We start from the raw sequence: 21690 nt of genomic DNA on the forward strand, positions 1-21690 counted from the left end.
AGGTTAACCGAGTCCTCAAAGCAGGAGAATTTTACCGTTGTTTGAAGGTAAGTTCTATCCCTTATTAATTTTGACTTTTGGATACATGAACTTACTATTTCTACATGTTTTTCCCTGTTAAATAGCATAACTTACCTTAAAACAACGGTGAAAAGTCTCCAGCTTCTCTCAGGCATTCAACTGCTGACCATCACTTCCTGTGTCAAACTATGTCAGCAGACAGGACTTCTGGCTGGGAAGTAGCAGTAAAATGCCATCTCCCACAGAGAGACATCAGCACTATTCACAGTCAGGGAGATAGTGAAACAGTGACAAGTACTGCTAAAACAGGGTTAAGGTTTGTTTAGTATTTTACCTAGCTTAATGACTGCGAGTTAGAACCAGATTTTGTGTTGCTGATTAAGGACAAATTATTAAAGACAAAAAGGTCTTTCATTTCTCATTCATTTGAGAAATGTCTCTCTGGCACACTGAGAAGAGGTTCTTTTATTTAAAAAAATATACAACATGGTAAAACTGTGAATAAAAGAAACTCTAAATTGCACCAGTTTAGGGTATCCTAACTCTTATGCATAGGCTGAGAAGTTTTCTAGACCAGAAATCTTCAGTCTTAAAAGATGCCTAAAACATGTAGCCAGAGATACAGGAAATCATGGTAGATGGATGAGGACGAGCTCACGAAAACAAAGAGCTGCAAAACAAATTTTAAAATCCACAAATCGTAAGTTCCCCAAGAGCAAGGGACCAAAACCACCCTTTTCTCAGGCATGCTTTGTCATTTATTTGAGAATTATCTCAAGGCCTAATGGTAGCACTTTCAAGAAGTCTGGTGGTTGGCCAGACTTCTGGGTTGGTTTCAGACTGACACCTGCCCCACTAAACACTGTAATTCCACATGTGATCATTATCGGTGGGGGAGACAAAGGTCAGTATTATTTAAAACGTAGACAGTGTTTATTTGCAACCTATGGATATAAGAGGTAATGACAGCACATACCTTGTAAAGCTTTTGGATATGCTGTAGGAGAAAGCAAGCAGACTAATGGCTGTCCGAATAAGTTTGTGAAATTCTGTAATATATAAGAATTTAAAACGTTCATTAAAGGTTTGACCAAAGACAGTAATTTTCCAAAGCACATCAGTAGTGTATAGATTGGGCCCATTGACTCATAGCAGCTGCAGAAACATCAGTAACAGCTGAAGAGACTGCCATTCATGCATAACTACTATGCAAACAGGCTTTCTTAACATAGTGACATTTACTAAGTGAACTATTGATTTTAAAAATAAAGGCATGGATATGGTTGCAGTGTTACAGCGGCGGTGGGGGAGGGGGGAGAAGTCATCAGGCTGCCTACCAAGAGGCCACCCATTAGTGAAGGTGTATTCACAGGGGGGATTTTTTCAAGAGCTACGATCTGGCTCTCAGCCTGACAAGCTCTAACTTACTGGTCTGTGAAGGTTGGATCCATCTTACTGGGAATCATATTACCGTGTTTCCCCGAAAATAAGACCTAGCCAGACAATCAGCTCTAATGCATCTTTTTTTGGAGCAAAAATTAATATAAGACTCAGTCTTATATTAATAAGACTGAGTCTTATATTAATTTTTGCTCCAAAAGACGCATTGGAGTTGATTGTCCGGCTAGGTCTTATTTTCGGGGAAACACAGTAACTACTCACACAGAATGATGTATAAAAACAGAATGTAAATGTGTTAATTTACAGGGAGAATTAAACTGACGCTCAAACTAGAACACTCTTTGCATGATTAAGAATATCTTTTCCCTAAAGGCAGATCTATGAGGGAAATAAAATTATAAACTGTTTGGTAAAACTCCTAAAAGTAAACTTAATAAGAAGTGAAAAAAAACATGAAAAACACTCCTGAATCATAAAAATTAAGCCTAGAACAAATGGAAAGACACATTATATTCTTAGAAACCCATTCTAAAGATGTCATTATACTAATTTGTTAAAATTTAAACCAACCTCACTAAAAATAGCCAAAGATTTTTTTCTGCAACTGAAAAAAATAATCATAAAGTTCATATGGAAAAAGTAGATTAGCCAGGAAAACTCTGAAAAAGAAGAGCAAAGACGGAGAAAAGACTCATCGAGTATTAAAACATACTTTAAAGTCTCAGTAATTAAAATATGTGGCACTAACGTAAGAGTAGGTAGAAGACCAATGGAAGAGAGTGGAGAGTCCAGACTGAGACCCCCAAACAGACTGGACTTGAGTACAATGATAAAGACAACAGTTCAAACTGGTAGGAAAAACTGGATAGACATGTAGAAAAAAGGTGACTCCATACTTCACACCAGATGCTAGGCCAAATTCCAAATATGTCAAAGATTTAAATGTGAAAAAAAGTGCTGAAAGAAAATGTAAAATAAGGATTTTCGTAACCTAGAAGGTCTTCCTATTATGATTAAGATTAATAAACCCAGTTCAAAAATCAAAGACTTGTGCATAGTAAAATATAGCCATAAACTAAATCAAAAGCCAAATGATGAACTGGGGAATATATATGCAACTCACATTACAAAGGATTAATTTCCTTAACATAGAAAGGGCTTTTCCAACTCCATAAGAAAAAGACGCTGACCCAATAGAAAAATGGGTGAAAGAGAATTCCCAGAAAAGGGAATATATTTGGCTCAAATACAAGAAAAGATGCTCAGCCTTACTGGTAATAAATAAAAATCAAAGCTACACCAAATCTTCATTTTTTTAAGCTTTTAGTTTAGTAAAATTTCTAAGTTTGAGAATATACACTGTTGGCAAAAATATGGGGAAATAAACACTAAAATGTAAATGGTAAGAATATAAGTTGGTATAAACTTTTTAGAAGACAATTTGGCAGTATCGATTAAATTCAAATGCATATTCCATTAACACAGCAATTTCACAACTAGGAACATACCATATGAATATACTCTCAAACACGTGAAAATATCATCAGTCCTCATTTATTCCTTGCAGCATTGTTAGCAACAGTATTAGGACTGGAAACAAATGACCAGCAAAAAGAGACTGATAAGAATAAATAATGGCATAACCATACAATGGAACACTATGCAGCTATAAAAAAAGAATTAGGACAATTTTCCTTTTTTTTAATGAGTTCCAGCTATATAAAAAAACTCCATAATGATTAGACATTTACACCCATCACAAAGTGATAACCCCCAAGTCTATTACCTGTCTGACATTGTACATAGCTATTACAATATCAATGACTATATTCCCTATACTGTACTTTACATCCCGTGACCACGCAAATATGTATTTTATTATAGTTGACATTGAATATCAGTTTATTAGTTTCAGGTGTACTGCACAGTGGTTAGGTATTTATATACTATTAAGTGATTGCCCCCATAAGTCCAATATCCATCTGACACACTAGTCTTTACATTATAGACTGTATTCCCCATACTATATTTAACATCCCTATGACTATTTTGTGACGACCAATTTGTACTTTCTAATCCCTTCACCTTTTCCCCGATTTCCAACCCCCATCCCATGTACCAACCATCAGTTTTTTTTCTCTGTATCTGTAAGTCTATTTCTTTGTTTTGTTGGCTTGTTTACTGTTTACATTCCACATACAAGTGAGATCATATGGTATTTGTCTTATTCAGTTTGACTTATTTAATTTAGCATAATATCCTCTAAGTCCATCCATGATGTTGCAAATGGTAAAATTTGATTCTTTTTTATGGCAGAGTAATAGTCCATTGTATAAATGTACCACAGTTTCTTTATCCAATCATCTACTGATGGGCATTTCAGTTGTTTCCACATGATGGCTACTGTGAATAGTGTTGCAGTAAAAATAGGTGCATGTATTTTTTCAAATTAATGTTTTGGATTTCTTTGGATAAATACCCAGGAGTGAAATTCCTGGGTCATAGGTAGTTCTATTTTTAATTTTTTGAGGAACCTCCATACTGATTTCCATAGTGGCTGCACCAATTTGCAATCCCACCAACAGTGCACGAGGGTTCCCTTTTCTCCACATCCTCCCCAGCACTTGTTTGTTGATTTACTGATGATAGCCATTCTGACAGGAGTATCTCATTGTGGTTTTAATTTGCATTTCTCTGATGATTGTGATGTTGAGCATCTTTTCATATGTCCATTGGCCATCTGTATGTCTTCTTTGGAGAGAAATGTCTTTTCATGTCCTCTGCCCATTTTTAAACTGAATTGTTTGGTTTTTTGGTGTTGAGTTGTATGAGTTTGTCTTTTTAATATAAATTTTTGGATATTAACCCCTTAGCAGATATATCATTGGCAAATATCTTCTCCCATTCAGTAGGATGTCTTTTTGTTTTGTTGATGATTTCCTTTGCAATGAAAAACGTTTTTAGTTTGATATAGTCCCATTTGTTTATTTTTCCTTTTGCTTCCCTTGCCTGAGGAGATATATCAGTAAAAATATTAAGGGTAATGTCTGAGAGTTTACTGTCTGTATTTCTTTCAGGAGTTTTATGGTTTCAGTTCTTATTTTTAAGTCTTTAATCCATTTTGAGTTTATTCTCGTATACAGTTTGAGAAGGTGGTCCAGATTTGTTTTGTGCAAATGTCTATCCAGTCTTCCCACCACCATTTATTCCATAGACTGTCATTACCTCAATATAAATCTTTGCTTCATTTGTCATAGATTAAATGACCATATAGGCATGGATTTATTTCTGGGCTCTCTATTCTGTTCCATTGATCTACATATCTGTTTTTATGCCAATACCATGCTGTTTTGATTACTACAGCCTTATGATATAATTTGATATCAGGTATCGTAATACCTCCAGCTTTGTTATTTCTCAGGATTGCCATGGCTATTCAGGGTCTTTTATGGTTCCATATAAATTATAGTATTATTTGTTCTAGTTCTGTGAAAAATGCCATTGGTATTTTGATAGAGACTGAATCTATCTATATATTGCTTTGGGTAGTATGGACATTTTAACTATATTCTTCCTATCCATGAGCATTGTATATGTTTCCATTTCTTTGTATCTCCTTTAATTTCTCTCTTCAATGTCTTACAATTTTCTGAGTGCAGGTCTTTTACTTCCTTGGTTAATTCCGAAATTTTTTTTGATGTAATTGTAAATGAGATTTTCTTAATTTCTCTGATAGTTCATTATTGGAGTATAAAAATGCAACCAATTTCTGAATATTAATTTTGCATTGTGCAAATTTACTAAAATCTCTTATCAGTTCTAATAGTTTTTGGATGGAATCTTTGGGTTTCTCTACATGTAGTATCATGTCATCTGCAAATAATGACAATTTTACTTCCTCCTTTCCAATTTGGATGCCTTTTATTTTTCTTGTGTAATTGTTGTGGCTAGAACTTCCAGTACTTTGCTGAATAAAAGTGGGCATCCTTGTCTTGTTCCCGATCATAAGAGAAATGCTTTTAGCTTTACCCCATTGAGCATATTAGCTGTAGGTTTGTCATATATGGCCTTTATTATGTTGATACATGTTCCCTCTATTCCCACTTTGCTGAGAGTTTTTATCATCAATGAAGGCTGGATTTTATTAAATGCTTTTTCTGCATCTTTTGACATGACCATATGATTTTTATTTTTCATTTTATGTGGTATATTATGTTAATTGATTTGGGGATACTGAACGAATCTTACTCACCAAGAATGAATCCCACTTGATCGTGGTGTATGATCTTTTTAATGTATTGCTGAATTAGGTTTGCTAATATTTTATTGAGGATTTTTGCATCTATGTTCCTTAGGGATATCAGCCTACAATTTTCTTTTTTTTGGTAACATCTTTGTCTGGTTTTAGAAACAGGATAATGGTGGTCTCATAAAATGAGCTTGGGAGCCTTCCCTCTTCCTGCGTTTTTTGAAATAGTTTGAAAATAGGTGTTAATTCTTTTTTGAATGTTTGGTAAAATTCACCTGTGAAGCCATCTAGTCCCAGACTTTGTTTGTTGGGAGCTTGTTGATTACTGACAATTTTGTTGGTAGTAATTATTCTGTTCAGATTTTCTGTTTCTTCTTGATTCAGCCTTGTAAGATTGTATGCTTCTAGGAATTGACCCATTTCTCCCAGATTGTTTAATTTGTTGGCATATAGATATAGTTGCTCATAGTATTTTCTTCATTTTTTCTTTTTCTTTTGTATTTCTGTGATGTCAGTTGTCACTTCTCTTCTTTCATTTCCGATTTTATCTATTGGGTCCTCTCTATTTCTTGATGAATCTGGTTAAGGTTTGTCAGTTTTGTTTTATTTATCTTTTCAAAAAAACAGCTCTTGGTTTCAGCGATTGTTTTGTTTGCTTTTCTTTGTCTCAATTTCATTTACTTTCTCTCTTATCTTTATTATTTTCTTTCTTGTACTCACTTTGGACTTATTTTGCTGTTCTTTTTCCAGTTCCCGTACTATAATGATAAACGATTGATTTGAGATTTTTCTTGTTTCTCTAGATAGGCCTGCATTGCTCTGAATTTCCCTCTTAGCACTGCTTTCGCTGTGTCCCATAAATTTTGGGTCTTGGTATTTCATTTTTATTTGTTTGAATTCTTTCAAGATCAGATTGCTGGCCCATTTGCTATAGTAGCATGTTACTGAATCTCCATGTCTTTGTGCATTTTTCAATGCTTTTTTTCTTGTTATTGATTTCTAGTGTCATACCACTGTGTTCGCATTAGACAGTTGATATGATTTTAATCTTAAATTTATTGAGACTTGTTTTGCACTTAACATGTGGTCTATCTTGGAAAATGTTCCAAGTACATTTGAAAAGAATATCTATTCTGCTGCTCTGGGGTGAAATGCTCTAAAAATATCAATTAAATCTATCTGGTCTTATGTGTCATTTAACGCTGCTGTTTCCATGTTGATTTTGTCTGGAGGATCTGTCCATTGGTGTCAACGGGGTGTTAAAGTCACCTACTATGATTGTGTTACTGTTGATTTCTGCCTTTATTTTTGTCAATATTTGTTTTATATATTTAGGTGCTCTGATGTTGGGTGCATAGATGTTTACTAGGGTTATGTTCTCTTGTTGGATTGATCCCTTTATTATTACATAATGTCCTTGCTTGTCTCTTATTATAGTCTTCATTTTAAAGTCTATTTTGTCCGATATAAGTATTGCTACCCCGAATTTTTTTCATTTCTATTTGCATGGAATGTCTTTTTCCATCCCTTTAAGTCTGTGTATGTCTTTCGATCTGAGGTGGGTTTCTTGTGGACAACAACTGCATGGGTCTCGCTTCCTTATCCACTTAGTTACCCTTTCTCTTGATTGGAGCATTTACTCCATTTACACTTAAAAGTGGTTATTGATAGACAAATATGTATTGCCATTTTATTCATATTTTTTATTTTCATTACTGTTTGTTTTCTCCTTTCTTCTGTTTAAAGAAGTCTTTTTTAACATTTCTTGTAATACTGGCTTGGTAGTAATGAATTCCTTTATTTTTTTTATCTGGGAAGCTCTTGATCTCTCCTTCAATTTTAAATGACAGCCTTGCTGGGTAGAGTAGTCTTGGTTGTAGGCTCTTGTTTTTCATCACTTTGAATATTTCCTGCCAGTCCTTTCTGGCCTGCAAAGTTTCTGTTGAGAAGTCAGCTGAGAGTCTTATAGGAGCTCCCTTGTGAGTAACTAGTTGTCTTTTTCTTGTTGCTTTTAGGATTCTGTCTTTATTAACCTTTGCCATTTTAATTACAGTGTGTCTTGGAGTGGGTCTGTTTGGGTTCATTTTGTTTGGGACTCTGCGCTTCCTGGGCTTGTATGTCTATTTCCTTCATTAGGTTAGGGAAGTTTTCAGTCATTATTTCTTCAAATAGGTTCTCGACCCCTTGCTCCCTCTCTTCTTCTCTGGTACCATTATGATGCTTGATGTTGTCCCACAGGCCCCTTAAATGATCTTCATAGTTTATTCTTTTCTCTTTTTGTTGTTCTAATTGGTGTATTCTACTACCTTGTCTTCTAAATCACTGATTTGATCTTCTGCTTCATCTAATTTGCTGGTGATTCCTTCTAGTGTATTCTTAATTTCAGTTATTGTATTCTTCATTTCTGACTGGTTATTTTTGATGGTTTCTACGTCCTTCGTTATGCTTGCTATCTCTTGGTTGAAATTCTCACTAAATTCCTTAAACATTCTTATAATCAGAGTTTTAAACTGTGTCTGGTAGGTTGGTTGCTTCCATTTCATTTAGTTCCATTTCTGGAGGTTTCTCCTGTTCTTTTATTTAGGACATGTGTTTTTGTTTCCTCATTTTGGCTGCCGCTTTGTGTTTGCTTCTACCTATTAGGTAGATCTCATATGCCTTTCAGTCATTGCTGGGTGGCCTTAGGTAGTATTGTCCTATGTAGTCCAATTGTGCAGTCTCCCATATCTCCTGTGCATGTGTTCCAGTTTACCTTGAGTGTTCTCCTGTTGAAATTGAGCCTTAGCTATGCCCACAGTGTATGAGTTGCTGTGTTGACTCCTCAGAGGAAGCTGTACCCCCGTGGGCTCTTGTGCCTTTTGAAACCACTCTGTGTTTGCCGCTTGTGGGGCTAACCAGGTAGTGCTCTGGTATGGTCTGAAGGTGGCTTCTGGGTATATTGTTTCTGGTGTCTCTTGGGAGGGGCTCCCATGCAGGTCAATTTCAGTCTTGCCTATTACCGGCTCGTGGCTACCTGGGAGGAGCCACAAAGATATATCTGGTTGGTTGCTGCCTGTGCTGGACCTGGCAGCATATGGAGGTAACCTCGCTGTGAACCGAGGCTGGCTGCCACCAACAGGGGGCCTGCGGCACCTTAGCAAAAGGACCAGGGCCCCTAGACCTATTGCCATCCACCAGCTGCCTGTAAGGTCCATCCGTTGAAAGAGCCTCCTTAGGTGTGCGGGCCAGGCTGGTTGACCTGGTGTTCAGAGTGCCCTCGGCAATGCAGCACTAGGTGGACAAGGTGGAGGACAACGGAGTCACAAGACATGACTGGTGGTTTTTACAAAGTTAATGTAGATTCAGTTCTTATGCCAGTGCCTGCCCTTGACCACCTTGCACAGTGCCCCAAGAACACCACAGCCACCCACCACCTCAGGTTGGCAAATTTCTGAGAGCTGCCCCACAGTGGCTGTGGCACAATGTTTGGGTCACTGTTCACTACCAAAATCTCCCCAGGCTGTTGCAGATTGTCCGCTGCTGGAAAAGACCTCTGCGATTGTGAGGCGGGGCCAGCCACCCAAGTGCCCAAAGTGTCCCTGGCAATGCAGTTCTAGGTGGGTGGAGCAGGGTTCCAGGTGTAGTCAGTGGTTTCTACAAAGTCAATGCATTTGGCTCCCACATTGGGGCTGAGTCAACGACAAACCTGCAAAATTGCCGAGAACACTACGGCCAGCCACCGCTCGTCTCAGGCCCGCAGGTTCCTGAGAGCTGCCCAAGAGAAGTATGACTCAGGTCTTGGGTTACCGCCCATCAGCAAATGTTTTCCAGGTTCCTTCAAACAGGCTTCCGCAGACTCAAACAGGGGCCAGCAGTCCAGCAGTCAAGAGTTTCCCAGGTGATGTAGCAGCAGCTTTGTGGGGGGTGGGGACCCAGGGTGTCACCAAGTTGGTTCGCACACATGGATTCTAACAGACCAATGCGGTCTCAGACTTGGCCCTTCGGGAGAGAGCTTAATATTGAAAGGATGGCGCCCTCCTGTAGGCCAGGCTCCACACAGGGACAACAATGGCTCCTGTCCCTCCAGGTCCCTCGCTAATGCCACACAACTCAGTTCTTCCCCACATGTCTCTAGGCCTCCCGAGCTGCTGCCCCTCCACCAGAGACCAGATGAGTGCCCACAAGCGAGAGAGTCCATGCTGTGGCTCTACTGAGGGCGTCTGCGTTTCCAGCTTCCTTCCACCCCACTGGGATGGGCAGACTAAGTCCTTGCTGATTTTCACTTCCAGATGCCATGGGAACTCCTCTTCCCGGCACAGGACCCCTGGGCAGGGGAGTCCAGCACGGGGCTGGGACCCTTCCCTCTTCAGGGGAGACCTCTGCCACCAAGGTGTCCCTCTCAGTGTTCAACCACTATCTGTGGGTTTGGGATCCGCCCCTCCTATCAGTCTCCATGTGGCCTCTTCTTTATATGCTTAGTTATAGGGTTCTATTCAGCTAGTTTTTAGATGATTCTTGATGTTGACTGTTCTACAATTTATTTGCCATTTTGGTGTATTCCTGGGATACAGTAGGCATAGCATTTACCTAATCTGCCATCTTGGACCTCTCTCCTCCAACATTTATTCGTAGTAAAAAAAAGTAAGATGCAGAACAGTTGTGAATAGCCTGCTACTATCGTTTATGTAGTGAAGAAGACTAAAGACTGTATTTGTTTTGACTTAACTATGCATTTTCAAAATTTTTCTAGAAGGATAAACAAGAAACAGACAACAGTGATTACCTACAGGGAGAGATAGTAACTGAGTGAATTGGGACTTGGAGAGATAAAGAAATTTCACAATATGCCTTTCTGATTTTTGTGACTTTGTGAATATCACTACAAAATAATTAAACACGTAATTAAAATAAATTAGAAATTCCTTGTAATGAAAACAAAGGGAATAAGTTGAATGATATTAAGGAGTATTCTTCACAGAAGGTAGCTTGAGGCATTCTTCCACACTGCAGTCCCAAGATTTCCTTTGTTTCCTCTTCCTTTCTGATCAGCTTCTCTCCTGATTCTTTTTTTTTTTTTCAAATACTATGTAAAAAGAGTTAGCATAACTAGCCTGACTACTACCTTTGAAAAGCTTGCTTACAAGGTTGGCCCTTGGCTGGCTTCTGGGAACTTAGATTTGGGTTTGTTCCCACCATTAGTGGTTTACTTTACCTTGACTGTGCAAACACGATGGTTGAGGCTGAGCACCAGCTTTCCTTCTGGGAGAAGAGAATTTTGGTGTGTGCCAGGCACAGGGTGCCTACACCATCAGTCCCCAATAAACACCCTGGGCACTGAGTTTCGAGCAAGCTTTCCTGGTAGACAGTTCACCCGTGTTGTCTCTCTTGTTGCTGGAGGATTAAGTACATCCTGTGTGACTTCACTGGGAGAGGACTCTTGGAAGTTTGTGCCTCCTTTTCTCTGGTCTTCATCCTGTATGCCTTTTTATGTCTTTTTCCTTTGCTGATTCTGCTCTGTATCTTTTTACTGTAAAAAATTTGAGTAGTGAGTCTCACTATATGCTTAGACCTATGAGTTCTAGTGAATCACTGAACCTGGGGTAATCTTGGGGAATTCTTGATTCCCTTCTATCAGACTACAATTAAATGTTAGGCTTGGGAAATAGTTTCTTTAAGGATGGTTCACATTTCTGTTCTAACCCATTCAGTAATTCATTTTATCGTTTAACTCTCATAGAAGCATCTTATTTTCTTTACTTGTAAGTTTTGGGAACATCTCATAATTGCTCTTATATATGATTTGGGATTATATGATTCAATGCTATCAAATTTAAGAAAAATTATGGCAAATATATGTAAATGAAACATATATTTAAGAAACTTTAACCTGTTATAGCTCGTACATAAGATTGCTATTGATATTTGTATATTCAACCCATATCTACTTTGCTGAATTTGTATTTATATTAATAGTGTTTATGTGATTCCTTTGAATTTTCTAAATATAAAAGCATATTATCTATAATTAATGATTTTTTTCTCATTCTTTTGAATATTTGCACCTCTTACTAACCTGGACATTTTTACTGTTTTATTTGGGGAATGCTACAAAATTCTGATCAGGACTAAAACAATATTAATCACAACGATAATAGAAGGCATTCTCTTTTTCTTGCTCATTTTAATTAAGAATACATTGAATGTTCCTCACTCTAAGTACAAAGTTAGCTACTTAATACAGAAGCTCCGCATCTTAGGCTGAGTTTTTGTTTTTTTTTAAGAATGGGTACTGAATTTTATCAGGTTTTACAAAATGACCATTGAGATAAGCATGTGTATTTCTCCTACTGACACAGTATAAAATATTGTTTTATTTTTATATACTTAACCTTCATGCATGTTTCAGATAAACTCTTTTGGTATATTATTCTATTAATAGGCCTATTAACTAGTATTTTATTAATATTTTTCTAATCCATAATGATAAACTAATGGGGAGAGTTTTCTTTTGTGTGTGCTATTTTTATCTCAAAATAGTGTCACTTTCATAATAATTCCTATCACTTACTGAGTGCTAACTACTTTCCAAGGACTATCCCAGGCTACTTAGATCCTACCTACCCTGTAATCTTAACTAACAATCCTTTAAGATCAGTATTGCCAATCTATTTTATAGAGAATGAAAAAGAGGCTGAGAGAAGACCAAGGGGCATACTGAAGGTCATACAAGTGTCCTGTGGCCTAATTACTACAGAATGAATGAGATAATTCTAATCTTTTTCATTGCTCTGGAATAGTGTATTCTAAAAGTTTAAAAGTATTTACTGGTGAATCCAAAAAGGGCTAGAGCCTTTCTTGTGGGGAAAGAGAGATAAATATGATCACTTTCCTCTATTTCATACCCTCTGACTGGGCTTTTCAGATTTCCTCTTATGGTCATTAGATTTTTCTCCCTAGAAATTATCTATTTAACTCAGACTTTAAAACATTTTACAGTACATAGTGTCTTTTTTTCATAGTATCTTTTTTAAAGGTCTCTTTTCTTCAACAAATAGTCATTGAACCTATGGACTAGACACTGTTCTAGGTGCTAGGGATATAGCAGTAAACAAAACAGATTCAAAAAGAACATCCGGTCTCTCTGTAGCTGATATTTAGATGGCGGTGGAGGTGGTAGGTAGAGACCCAGAGTAAAAGAATGATTAAGTTACACACACTCACACACACACACACACACACACACAATCACAGAAGGTGATAAGTGCTACCTATGGAAAAATAGTATAGAGTACGGTTGGCAGCATAGGCTTTACAATCAGATTGTGTTTAAATCTCAATTCAGCTACCTTTTAGTTGTATACGTGACCTTGGGCAAATAATCTCTCTGTGCCTTTGTTTTTTTATCAGAGAAATTGGGATAATAAAGGTAACACATTGGATTGTGTGAGGATTAAATGTGTTAATATTTGTAAAGTGCTTAGAATAGTACATGGCACTTTATAGAAAAATAAAATAAGAAAGGTGGATAAAGAGTGCTGGGGAAGCATATAATTTTAAATAGGGCAATAACGGAAGACCCTATGAAGAGGCTTCCATTAATCAAACATCAGAAGAACAATGCGGGTATCTCTGGAAGAGGATTCAGGGCAGGGAGACCAGCACACAAAGATCCTAAGCAGAAGACTACCAAGTATGTTTGAGGAACAGCAAGGTCAGTATGACAGAAGAGAACTGAATGATCAGAGACCAGCGAGAGAGAAGATCAGAGATGCATTTGAAGGGACGGAGGTGTGCGAGGTAGGAGAACAAAAAGCTTTTACTCTGAGTGAGATGAGGAGCCTTTGGAGATCTGAGTAGAGAAGTGACATGATCTGACTTATAGGTACACGCTGTAGGGAAGCGAGGGCAGGAGAAGGAAGATTGGTTAGGAAGCTACTGCAGTGAGTCAGGGGAGAGATGGAAGTATGGACCAGGGTGATGACAGAGGTGGTGGTAAGATTCTGTATACATCAGTTAGCGCCGAGAGAATTTCCTGCAACGAATGTTGGGTGTGAGGGAAAGAAGAGTTAAGTATGAAACCAAGAATTCTGGCTGGGGCAGCTATAAAAGCATAATAGTAATGAACTGATATGGGGAAAGCTGAAGGTAGAAGAGGTCTAGGAATTCAGTCTTGGGCATGTTAAGTTAGCAATCGCTATTTACATTACCAATTAAGAGATGTGGAGTAGATAGATCATATTTGAGTCTGGAGTAACAGAGATAGTTCTAGGCTGGAGATAAATTTGGAAACTGTCAGCATAGCAATAGTAATTAAGTCATGAAACTACATACGGTATCAAGAGAGTCAGCTGTAATTGGAAAATCAGAGGAACAAGGCTGGAGCCCAGGGGCACTCCAATGATGAGGTCCAACAGATGAGGGAAAATCAGTAGAGGAGACTAGGAAAACGAGCTGACTCCAGCTCTCTTTAGCTCTGAGGCAATCGAGCAACTTGAATTTAAAGGCCTTACCCTGTGAAGGGGACACGATCAGAGATCAGAGTCTGCCGAAAATGGGAGTCTAATAGAAAACCGGCCTTGTTAAATTAGAATCCCAAAGGGCTACCCCCTTAGTGTATGATGAACCAAAACCAAACTTCACGTTTCCCTTTCCCTCACAATTACTCCTCAGGGGATTTCAAGGAAAATTTTCTTGGTGCTAGGCAGATCAAACAAACAGTCCCTGAGGGTTGTAACTAGAAGCCAGCCCAAATTCACACCACCTATGGTAAGTAATTCTGAAAACAGGAGTGCCTCCAGGTATCTAGCAATGCAGACCCTTTCTGGATGAAAGTACCTTAGTTCTAGGTCTCAGTGAATGTCCCACCAAGGATAATGAAAAGAACTAGTCAAAGATAATTAAGCCTGCAATTATTCAAAAATAGCAAAAGGAGTCTTTAGCAGCAAAAACAGATTTCAGGTATAAAAATTAACAGATAGATAATAAATAATAAGTATGTTTATTAAGTTAAAAAAATAAAGAACAACTTGGAAATAGAAAATAGGAAACTATAAAACGAGCAATGGATTATTATTATTTGAAAAAGAACCAAACAGAACTTCTAGAAATGAAAAGTATTAATACTACAACCAATATAAAGCTCAATAAATAGGTTTAATAGCAAGTTAGTCACAGCTGAAGAATTTATGAATGGAAAGATAGATCAGAAAAAATTATCTAAATCTTAACCAAATGAACAAAAAGATGGAAAATACAGACGAGAGGTCAAGAGATGTGGGAGAAAGTGAGAATGCTGTATACAGAGGGTGTCAAAAAATGCATACACATTTTAAGAAAGGAAGACTATTAAAATTGTAATAATATATATCGATAACAAAAGATGAATACAAGTCAAGTCTGACTTCTGCAATTACAAGAGGTGCTCAAAATGGATACCACCAGTGTAATTTTAATACAGTTTTTTCCTTTCTTAAAATGTGTATACATTTTTTTGTTATCCTCTGTGAGCGAATGCACACACAGAATCAGAGCTCCAGAAGGAGATGGGAGAGAAGTTGGAGCACAGACAATATTTAAAGATACAATGGCTGAGAATTTCCCAGCAATACTGAAAAACTCCAACCTACCAATTCAAGAAGTCTAACAAGTCCCAATAGGTTAACTATAAAGAAACAAAAACTACAAATATCACAGTGTAACTGTAGAATGCCAAAAACAAAGACATGGTCTTTCAGAAGTGCTGGCAAAAAAGAAATGGAAGGAGAGAGGCTGACTGGCAGAAGAGTTCTTACATATGGGTTAGGAGTGTGAATGCCTTCATAGACTGCAACAATCTGCAGCCATCAGTCAAACAGGACGACGCTATTTAGATAAATATGACAGTTCTGACAAATGTGTAAGTCATGTTCACTGGCAGGAATCCAGCTCTGTCATAATTATTTAAACACTCAATTTTTTTTCCTTCTTCCAAATAAAAGAAAGTAGAACTAAAAGAAGTATTCAAAATTACTGGGGACTTTTGAACTCCCACTACCACATTGCTATAGGTAACGCCACTTCCACTTGCCTATTCCCTAATGGAAATTTGAGAGCCACAGTGTGGGCCTTACTTGTTACACAGATCTTGGCATTTCAATCAGTCTCCTCTGAAATGAGGCTCAGTCAGGCATGCAAAGCACCTCTTTTACCTAAGTTTGGAAAGAGCTTGGGTTTTGGAATGAGAAAGACTGCTGGAATCAGTTAGGCAAGATACTTAACCTCCATAGGCAAAGTTTCCTCAACTATAAAGTAAGAATAACTGCCTATCTTCATCTAATCGTTCAACATATACTTACTAAGAAACTTCTAAGTGTGAGGCACTGGGGACATAAAGATCCATGTGTATACAAATATAAACACACACACAGACTTTAGGGAAAACATAGCATAATGCTGATAGCTACACTTTTATATTCCAGGCGGAATAGCTGATTCTACTCTGGTAACTATGACCAGACCACACACACAGACCGGCTAGATCGTCACCCCGAGCAGCTCAGCCTGATAAGCCTGATCCACACCTTAGAGATTCGGACCATTTTATTGTTTTCCACTCTTATATCTGAGTAGATAAGCAAAATTTAAAATATTCTAAGGAAAGCCTCTAATATGACATATACGAGTAGAGGCAAAAACAAACGGAAACAAATCAACATGAAAGAAACAGATACCAAACAGGGAGAATTTTAAAAAGATCATTGATATTCTCAAAGGTGAGCGAATGTATTTCAACCAGATAAAAACCAACGTAATTATACATGTGTATGCATATGTTTTATATACATACATATACACCTATATCTTTTTTTTTTTAGTAGGGCGCTGCTTACAGTGGCCCATGTGGGGATCAAACCGGCAACCTTGGTGCCACCAACACCACGCTCCAACCAGCTGAGCCAACCGGCCACCCCCCATCTATATCTTTATGGAAGAAACATCGAAAGAATAAATAAAAAATCTTAATTAAGAGGGTTAGAAAATAAAGGCAAGGGAATTTCCTAAAGAGCAAAAAGACCAGAAGATGAAAAATAAAGGGCAAGAAAATCAGATGACTAGACCAGAAGGTTTAATATATCAATAACAAAAGTTCTCAAAAGATGGAACAGAGAAAATGCAGGAGAGGACAATGGAACAACTCAAAAAAAACAGGCAGTCTCCAGATTGAAAGGAATCACCAAGTACATACCAAGCACCATGGTTAAAAATAACCCCAGGCCAGGACATGCTGTTAAGAGGGTGAAACACAATGAAGACAAAGAGAAGATCCCATAAGCTTCCACAGACTAAAACAAGAATCTAGAACTAGAATGCTTTGTACTTCTTAAGACATACTGGAAGCTAGAATGTAATACAGCAATATCTTCAAATTCTGATAGGAAATCTCTAATCTATACCAAAACCATCATTGAAGTGTGCAAGACCGCCAACGTTTTACCTCATATTCACCCTTTCTCAGGAAGCTACTAAACGAGACTCTGCACCAAAACGAGAGAGTAAAGTGTCGAAGAGGAAGACAAAGGACTCAGGAAACAGAGATCTAATACACAAGAGAGATGACGAATTCCCAGGATAATGAGAAGAGATTCTGGGATGACAGCTGTGCAGCACATGTGGAGGGCATCAGTTCAGACACTGTGGCAGATAATTCATCACAAAGATAAAATCAAGAGACTAATGCATCTGAACAATCTGAAAGAAGATTTAGACAACTGGTGAGGAGAAAGAGGGTTGAATTAGTGACCTGTTCAGAAAAAAAAAACAATGATAGACAATTATCTGCTCCAAGAAAAGTGGAAAGTTGCACAGGAGTGAAAAAGTGTAGTATATGGCTTAGCTGTTAAAAGCATTTTATAGTCAAAATAATATAAGCCATAGTATTCAATGAATCAAAATTATGATACAATTCTATAGTGTGGATAAAAGGAGTATAAGGTATAAATGTGAGTTGGGGCTAGCAAGAATAAAGACAGCTAAATTTCTCTTCCATAATGGGATATCAATACATAATGCCTAAAACTGAAAAATCAAGAAGTATCAATACCAGCATGTTATTTAGAAAAATTATGGTTAAATACTAAAACAGTCAGCTAAAAAAGGTGTAAGTGGTGGCCTCTAGGAAGAGGCAAATAAGGGTATGGCAAGACAGCAGGAAACTGCTGTTTTTGGAAACACCTGGTAGAACTTGCTAAGTAGTAGTTCTCACCCAGAGAACCCTGGAATTATAGACACATGACCCCGCCCCCCACCTGGTCAAGACAAACAGAATCACAGGAGTTGTGGCCGGGTAAAAGGGTAAAAGGTTTTGCAAAGGGCTCTGAAGGTTTCAGATGCATAGCAAGAGTTGAGAATTCCAGCTTTAAACTACTACAGGCCTGAGTTACTGTCATAAAAATAAAAATGTAGTATTTAAATGAAGAAATACACATTAATGTTTGTGTTTGTAAGAAGCATTTAAAGAACACATACATGTTCATAAAACATTCACATGTACCGAAACATAGCAAAGCAGGTACTCAAGAAATAATACATGTCACCCAGTTCTCCTTTTTCATCAGAAACTTGTAAAATGGTAGTTTAAGACTTTTTACACATACTTTGTGGGAAAGGTAAATATCAGACACCTTCATATGTTAACACAGAGAACTGCATACTTGATTTACAGGCATTAAATAGTATTACTTTTTAAAAAGAACCAAATTGGTCTGTGCCATACTCTAATTTGCCTACTGCATATGGGTTCCCCATTTCATTTCTGAAGATCACTATGTTCTGGATAATTTAATTTTTTAGAGGAATGATAACTGCATGTGCCATCAAAAGTAAACAAACAAAAAAACCCTTTCTGCTTATTATTCCACTATGATCCTGGGTGTCAGAATATTAAAATTTAGAATTAAATCATGATACATAATTAAGTAAATTCATTTCCAAGCATGCACAGTCGTCTTTTTTAAAATCAGCATCCCATACTCTTTCTACATCCAAAAGGCACTCAATAATAAAAGATATTCTTGAAATTATAAAAGGTATCAAATAATGTCCAATTAAATTAAGAGAAATTACTAAATTGCTAAAATACTCTAAATGCATGCTGTAGCATATTAACATATACACTTGATCATCAACATATCCTGTCACATCATTAAACTGTAGCAAATGATTCCTTTTCATTGACAAAGACACAGAATGCTTCTTTTTAATTCTACGAAGATACGAATACCTGGACTCTTCTGGTTTTATAAGTTTAAATGGGATAGTCAATAAACCTTATCCTTCAGAAACCTCCCAACCCCTCAAAAAGATTAAAAACAGTAACACACACGATTTAAGAAGGTATACAGCTAATTTTCCTAAAAATCAAAGTTGTAATGTTAAACGTGACAAAATAACCGGAAATATGCTGAAAAAATTAGGGTGTGTTGGATGCTCTTGGAATTCGGACTTGAAAAACTGAAACTAAACATCAAAATTAGATGGAAAACATATGCTCGGGGTCAGCTCTCTTGGCTACCAGACATTTCCATCTCTCCTGAAATAAACCTACTAATGCTGTTTCTCCATCTAATTGTATGAACACCCATAACAGAAATAGTTTTAATTGACAGTTTTAATATGCACATCCCAGCATATTTCTGAACATATTGTTCACTAATGAAATATTCCAACCACATAAAAGGATTCCAAAAATTCTGTTTTTATTTTCCTGTAAATTATTATAGTTTGAATTCTAATATCCTATTTTAAAGTGTTTTGCTGCTGGTATTCTTTATATAATCATTGAAAAACATTGTGTCAGTAGCAAAATATAAAACAAAGGCTTTTCAAGTTAGATCCCTGTTACTTATTTCAGCATTCAGGACCATCTTTTTCATTTATTGTTACAAATTAAAAAAAGAAATTACGTGCATCTAAAACAATTTATGTTATATTCAGTGACTGTACCTGTAAAACATGGGAAAGAAATTTCACTTAAACTATACAGCAGCTCAGTGTGTGGAAGGGGAAAAAAAGGTTTGAAAACTAGAAAATAAAATTTGCCCATATATTTCTACCTCCATAAAAGAAAATGATTCTGGGTTATATAACAAAAATAAACCTGCTACCAGAGATCTTGGAAATCTTGAATTTTTTTTTTTCTGCAGGAGGATTTATTATTTTCCACTGAGTGTCCATTCATGCGTTTTCTTCTTGTTTCTATTCATAGCACCAGTTCCTGACTACCATGCACAACCTCAAAAGAAAAGAAAAACTAAATACAAACTGTAAAATTAAATAAAATAAAGCAAAATAAAAAGGCACATGTTAAGACTGGTTACCTCGGGTGGTGCCATAATGTCTAACGTGCAACAGTGCTCATGGAACTCACCTTGTATGCAACACTATTGGATGAATCCACAATGATAAACAGGGGCTTCCTTGTGAAAGGATACAGGTCTCCAGGGTGGAGGCTGGACAAACAACAACAGTAACAATAAGTAACTGAATAATTCTATCAGCAAAGTCTTAGAATTTGTATTCTTCAGTTTGGTCTGCTCACATCTCCTTTTCATTGTAGCACTGAGAGCAAAACAAAGATTAATTAAGCAAGAGACAAAAATGTCTACATTGACAGGGACAGACAAGTTGGTGGTTTTATTTGGAAAAAATTTCAGAGATAATTATTATTCAAGAATATTCAAGCTAAAAAGTCTATATATTTAAAGATGGACTAAACCTATAACCTGAACAATCTCAGAAGTTAACATTTAGGTACTTGTTTAGTACTTAAAAGCCCTTTTTAGGATATGTTTTGAAAACAAACATGTAATAATACAACCAGATTTGTATTTCAATGAGTCTTTCAAAATCTCTTTATTTTAAAGATTTTTAATATTTTGAGCCACATTCTTAATATTGCAGATAGTAACAGGGGCTCCCCTTTGACTATTCTTTATGTCTCCTCTGAACATTTGAATCAGAATCAGCTGGGTGCTTCTTAAACATATGGATTCACTGGCCCACAAAAGACAGACTGGACCCAAAGGCTAGAACTCAGTACCACGCATTTGTGAGTCACTGCACAAGGTCACAATTTTGGCGTGCATGCTCTCTCCATGCCTTAGTGGACAATGTGTAGTGTGTGTATAAATATTGATGTAGATGTAAATACAAATATGCAAAATAATGTGTCCATGAGTAGTATCATCAAACCTCATTACCGGAGGTGCCAAAGAAATGTATACACGTGACTTGTATTCATCTTTTGTTATCGGTATATATCGACTGTTACAATTTTAATATTTTTTCCTTTCTTAAAACATGTATACATTTTATGGCACCCTCTGTATATTTCAAACATAAGTTTTTCTAATCTAAATCATTTACAACTAAGGACGACAATAGCACCAGTGTATGACTTGGGGAACTATTAGCTATTATACATATAATTTGAAAAGTCTCTCTCTCTTTCTCTGCTCGCCTTTCCCCATTCTTTAATATGAAGAGTTAACATTTTTATGTAAAGTGCTTTTAGAAATACAATTTCAAACAAGTTCAGTTTCCTTTATGACCAGATTGCTATCTGTCAGCTAGAGAAATTCTAGAGCCAACTGGCCGAACCAATGAATGTATTATACTTAGAAAAAAAAAAAAAAAAAAGCAACTTTCATGGATGAAATCTACTTGAAATCATACAACTAAGATCATTTATGCTATATCAAATCAACAGAACCTTATATTAAAAGTTTGTATTAACTGACTCTGGGTGGTGAACACACAATGGGATTTATTGATGATGTAATGCGGAATTGTACACCTGAAATTATGTAATTTCATTGACAATTGTCACCCCAATAAATAAATTAAAAAAAAAAAAAAAAAAAAGTTTGTATTGACGTTAACATGTTTATATTGATGTTAACAAGTTCTGACATTTATATATGTATATATTTAGTCTTATCCAGCTTAAATGTAATTTTGTTCACTGACGTATCTCCGTAATTGAATAGTGCCAGACATAGAAT

The 21690-nt window shown here is 36.7% G+C and overlaps 1 protein-coding gene across 5 annotated transcripts in view; it reads right to left on the bottom strand.

Annotated features, from left to right (window-relative positions):
- SCAI (suppressor of cancer cell invasion) overlaps positions 1–21690 on the bottom strand; it is a 116376-nt gene that overhangs the window by 11426 nt on the left and 83260 nt on the right. For 4 of the 5 annotated variants that reach the window (XM_081066542.1, XM_081066541.1, XM_081066543.1 and 1 more), the window contains 2 exons: positions 20055–20136; positions 998–1070 (listed from right to left, as the gene is read on the bottom strand). In XM_081066542.1, the coding sequence (XP_080922668.1) occupies positions 998–1070; positions 20055–20136 (155 nt within the window). Of the gene's footprint in view, positions 1–119; positions 280–997; positions 1071–20054; positions 20137–21690 lie in introns of those variants that run through there. The other variant, XM_081066545.1, reaches the window with a different exon arrangement.

This window comes from Rhinolophus hipposideros (genome assembly GCF_964194185.1).
Source record: "Rhinolophus hipposideros genome assembly, chromosome: 11".
NCBI lineage: Eukaryota > Metazoa > Chordata > Mammalia > Chiroptera > Rhinolophidae > Rhinolophus > Rhinolophus hipposideros.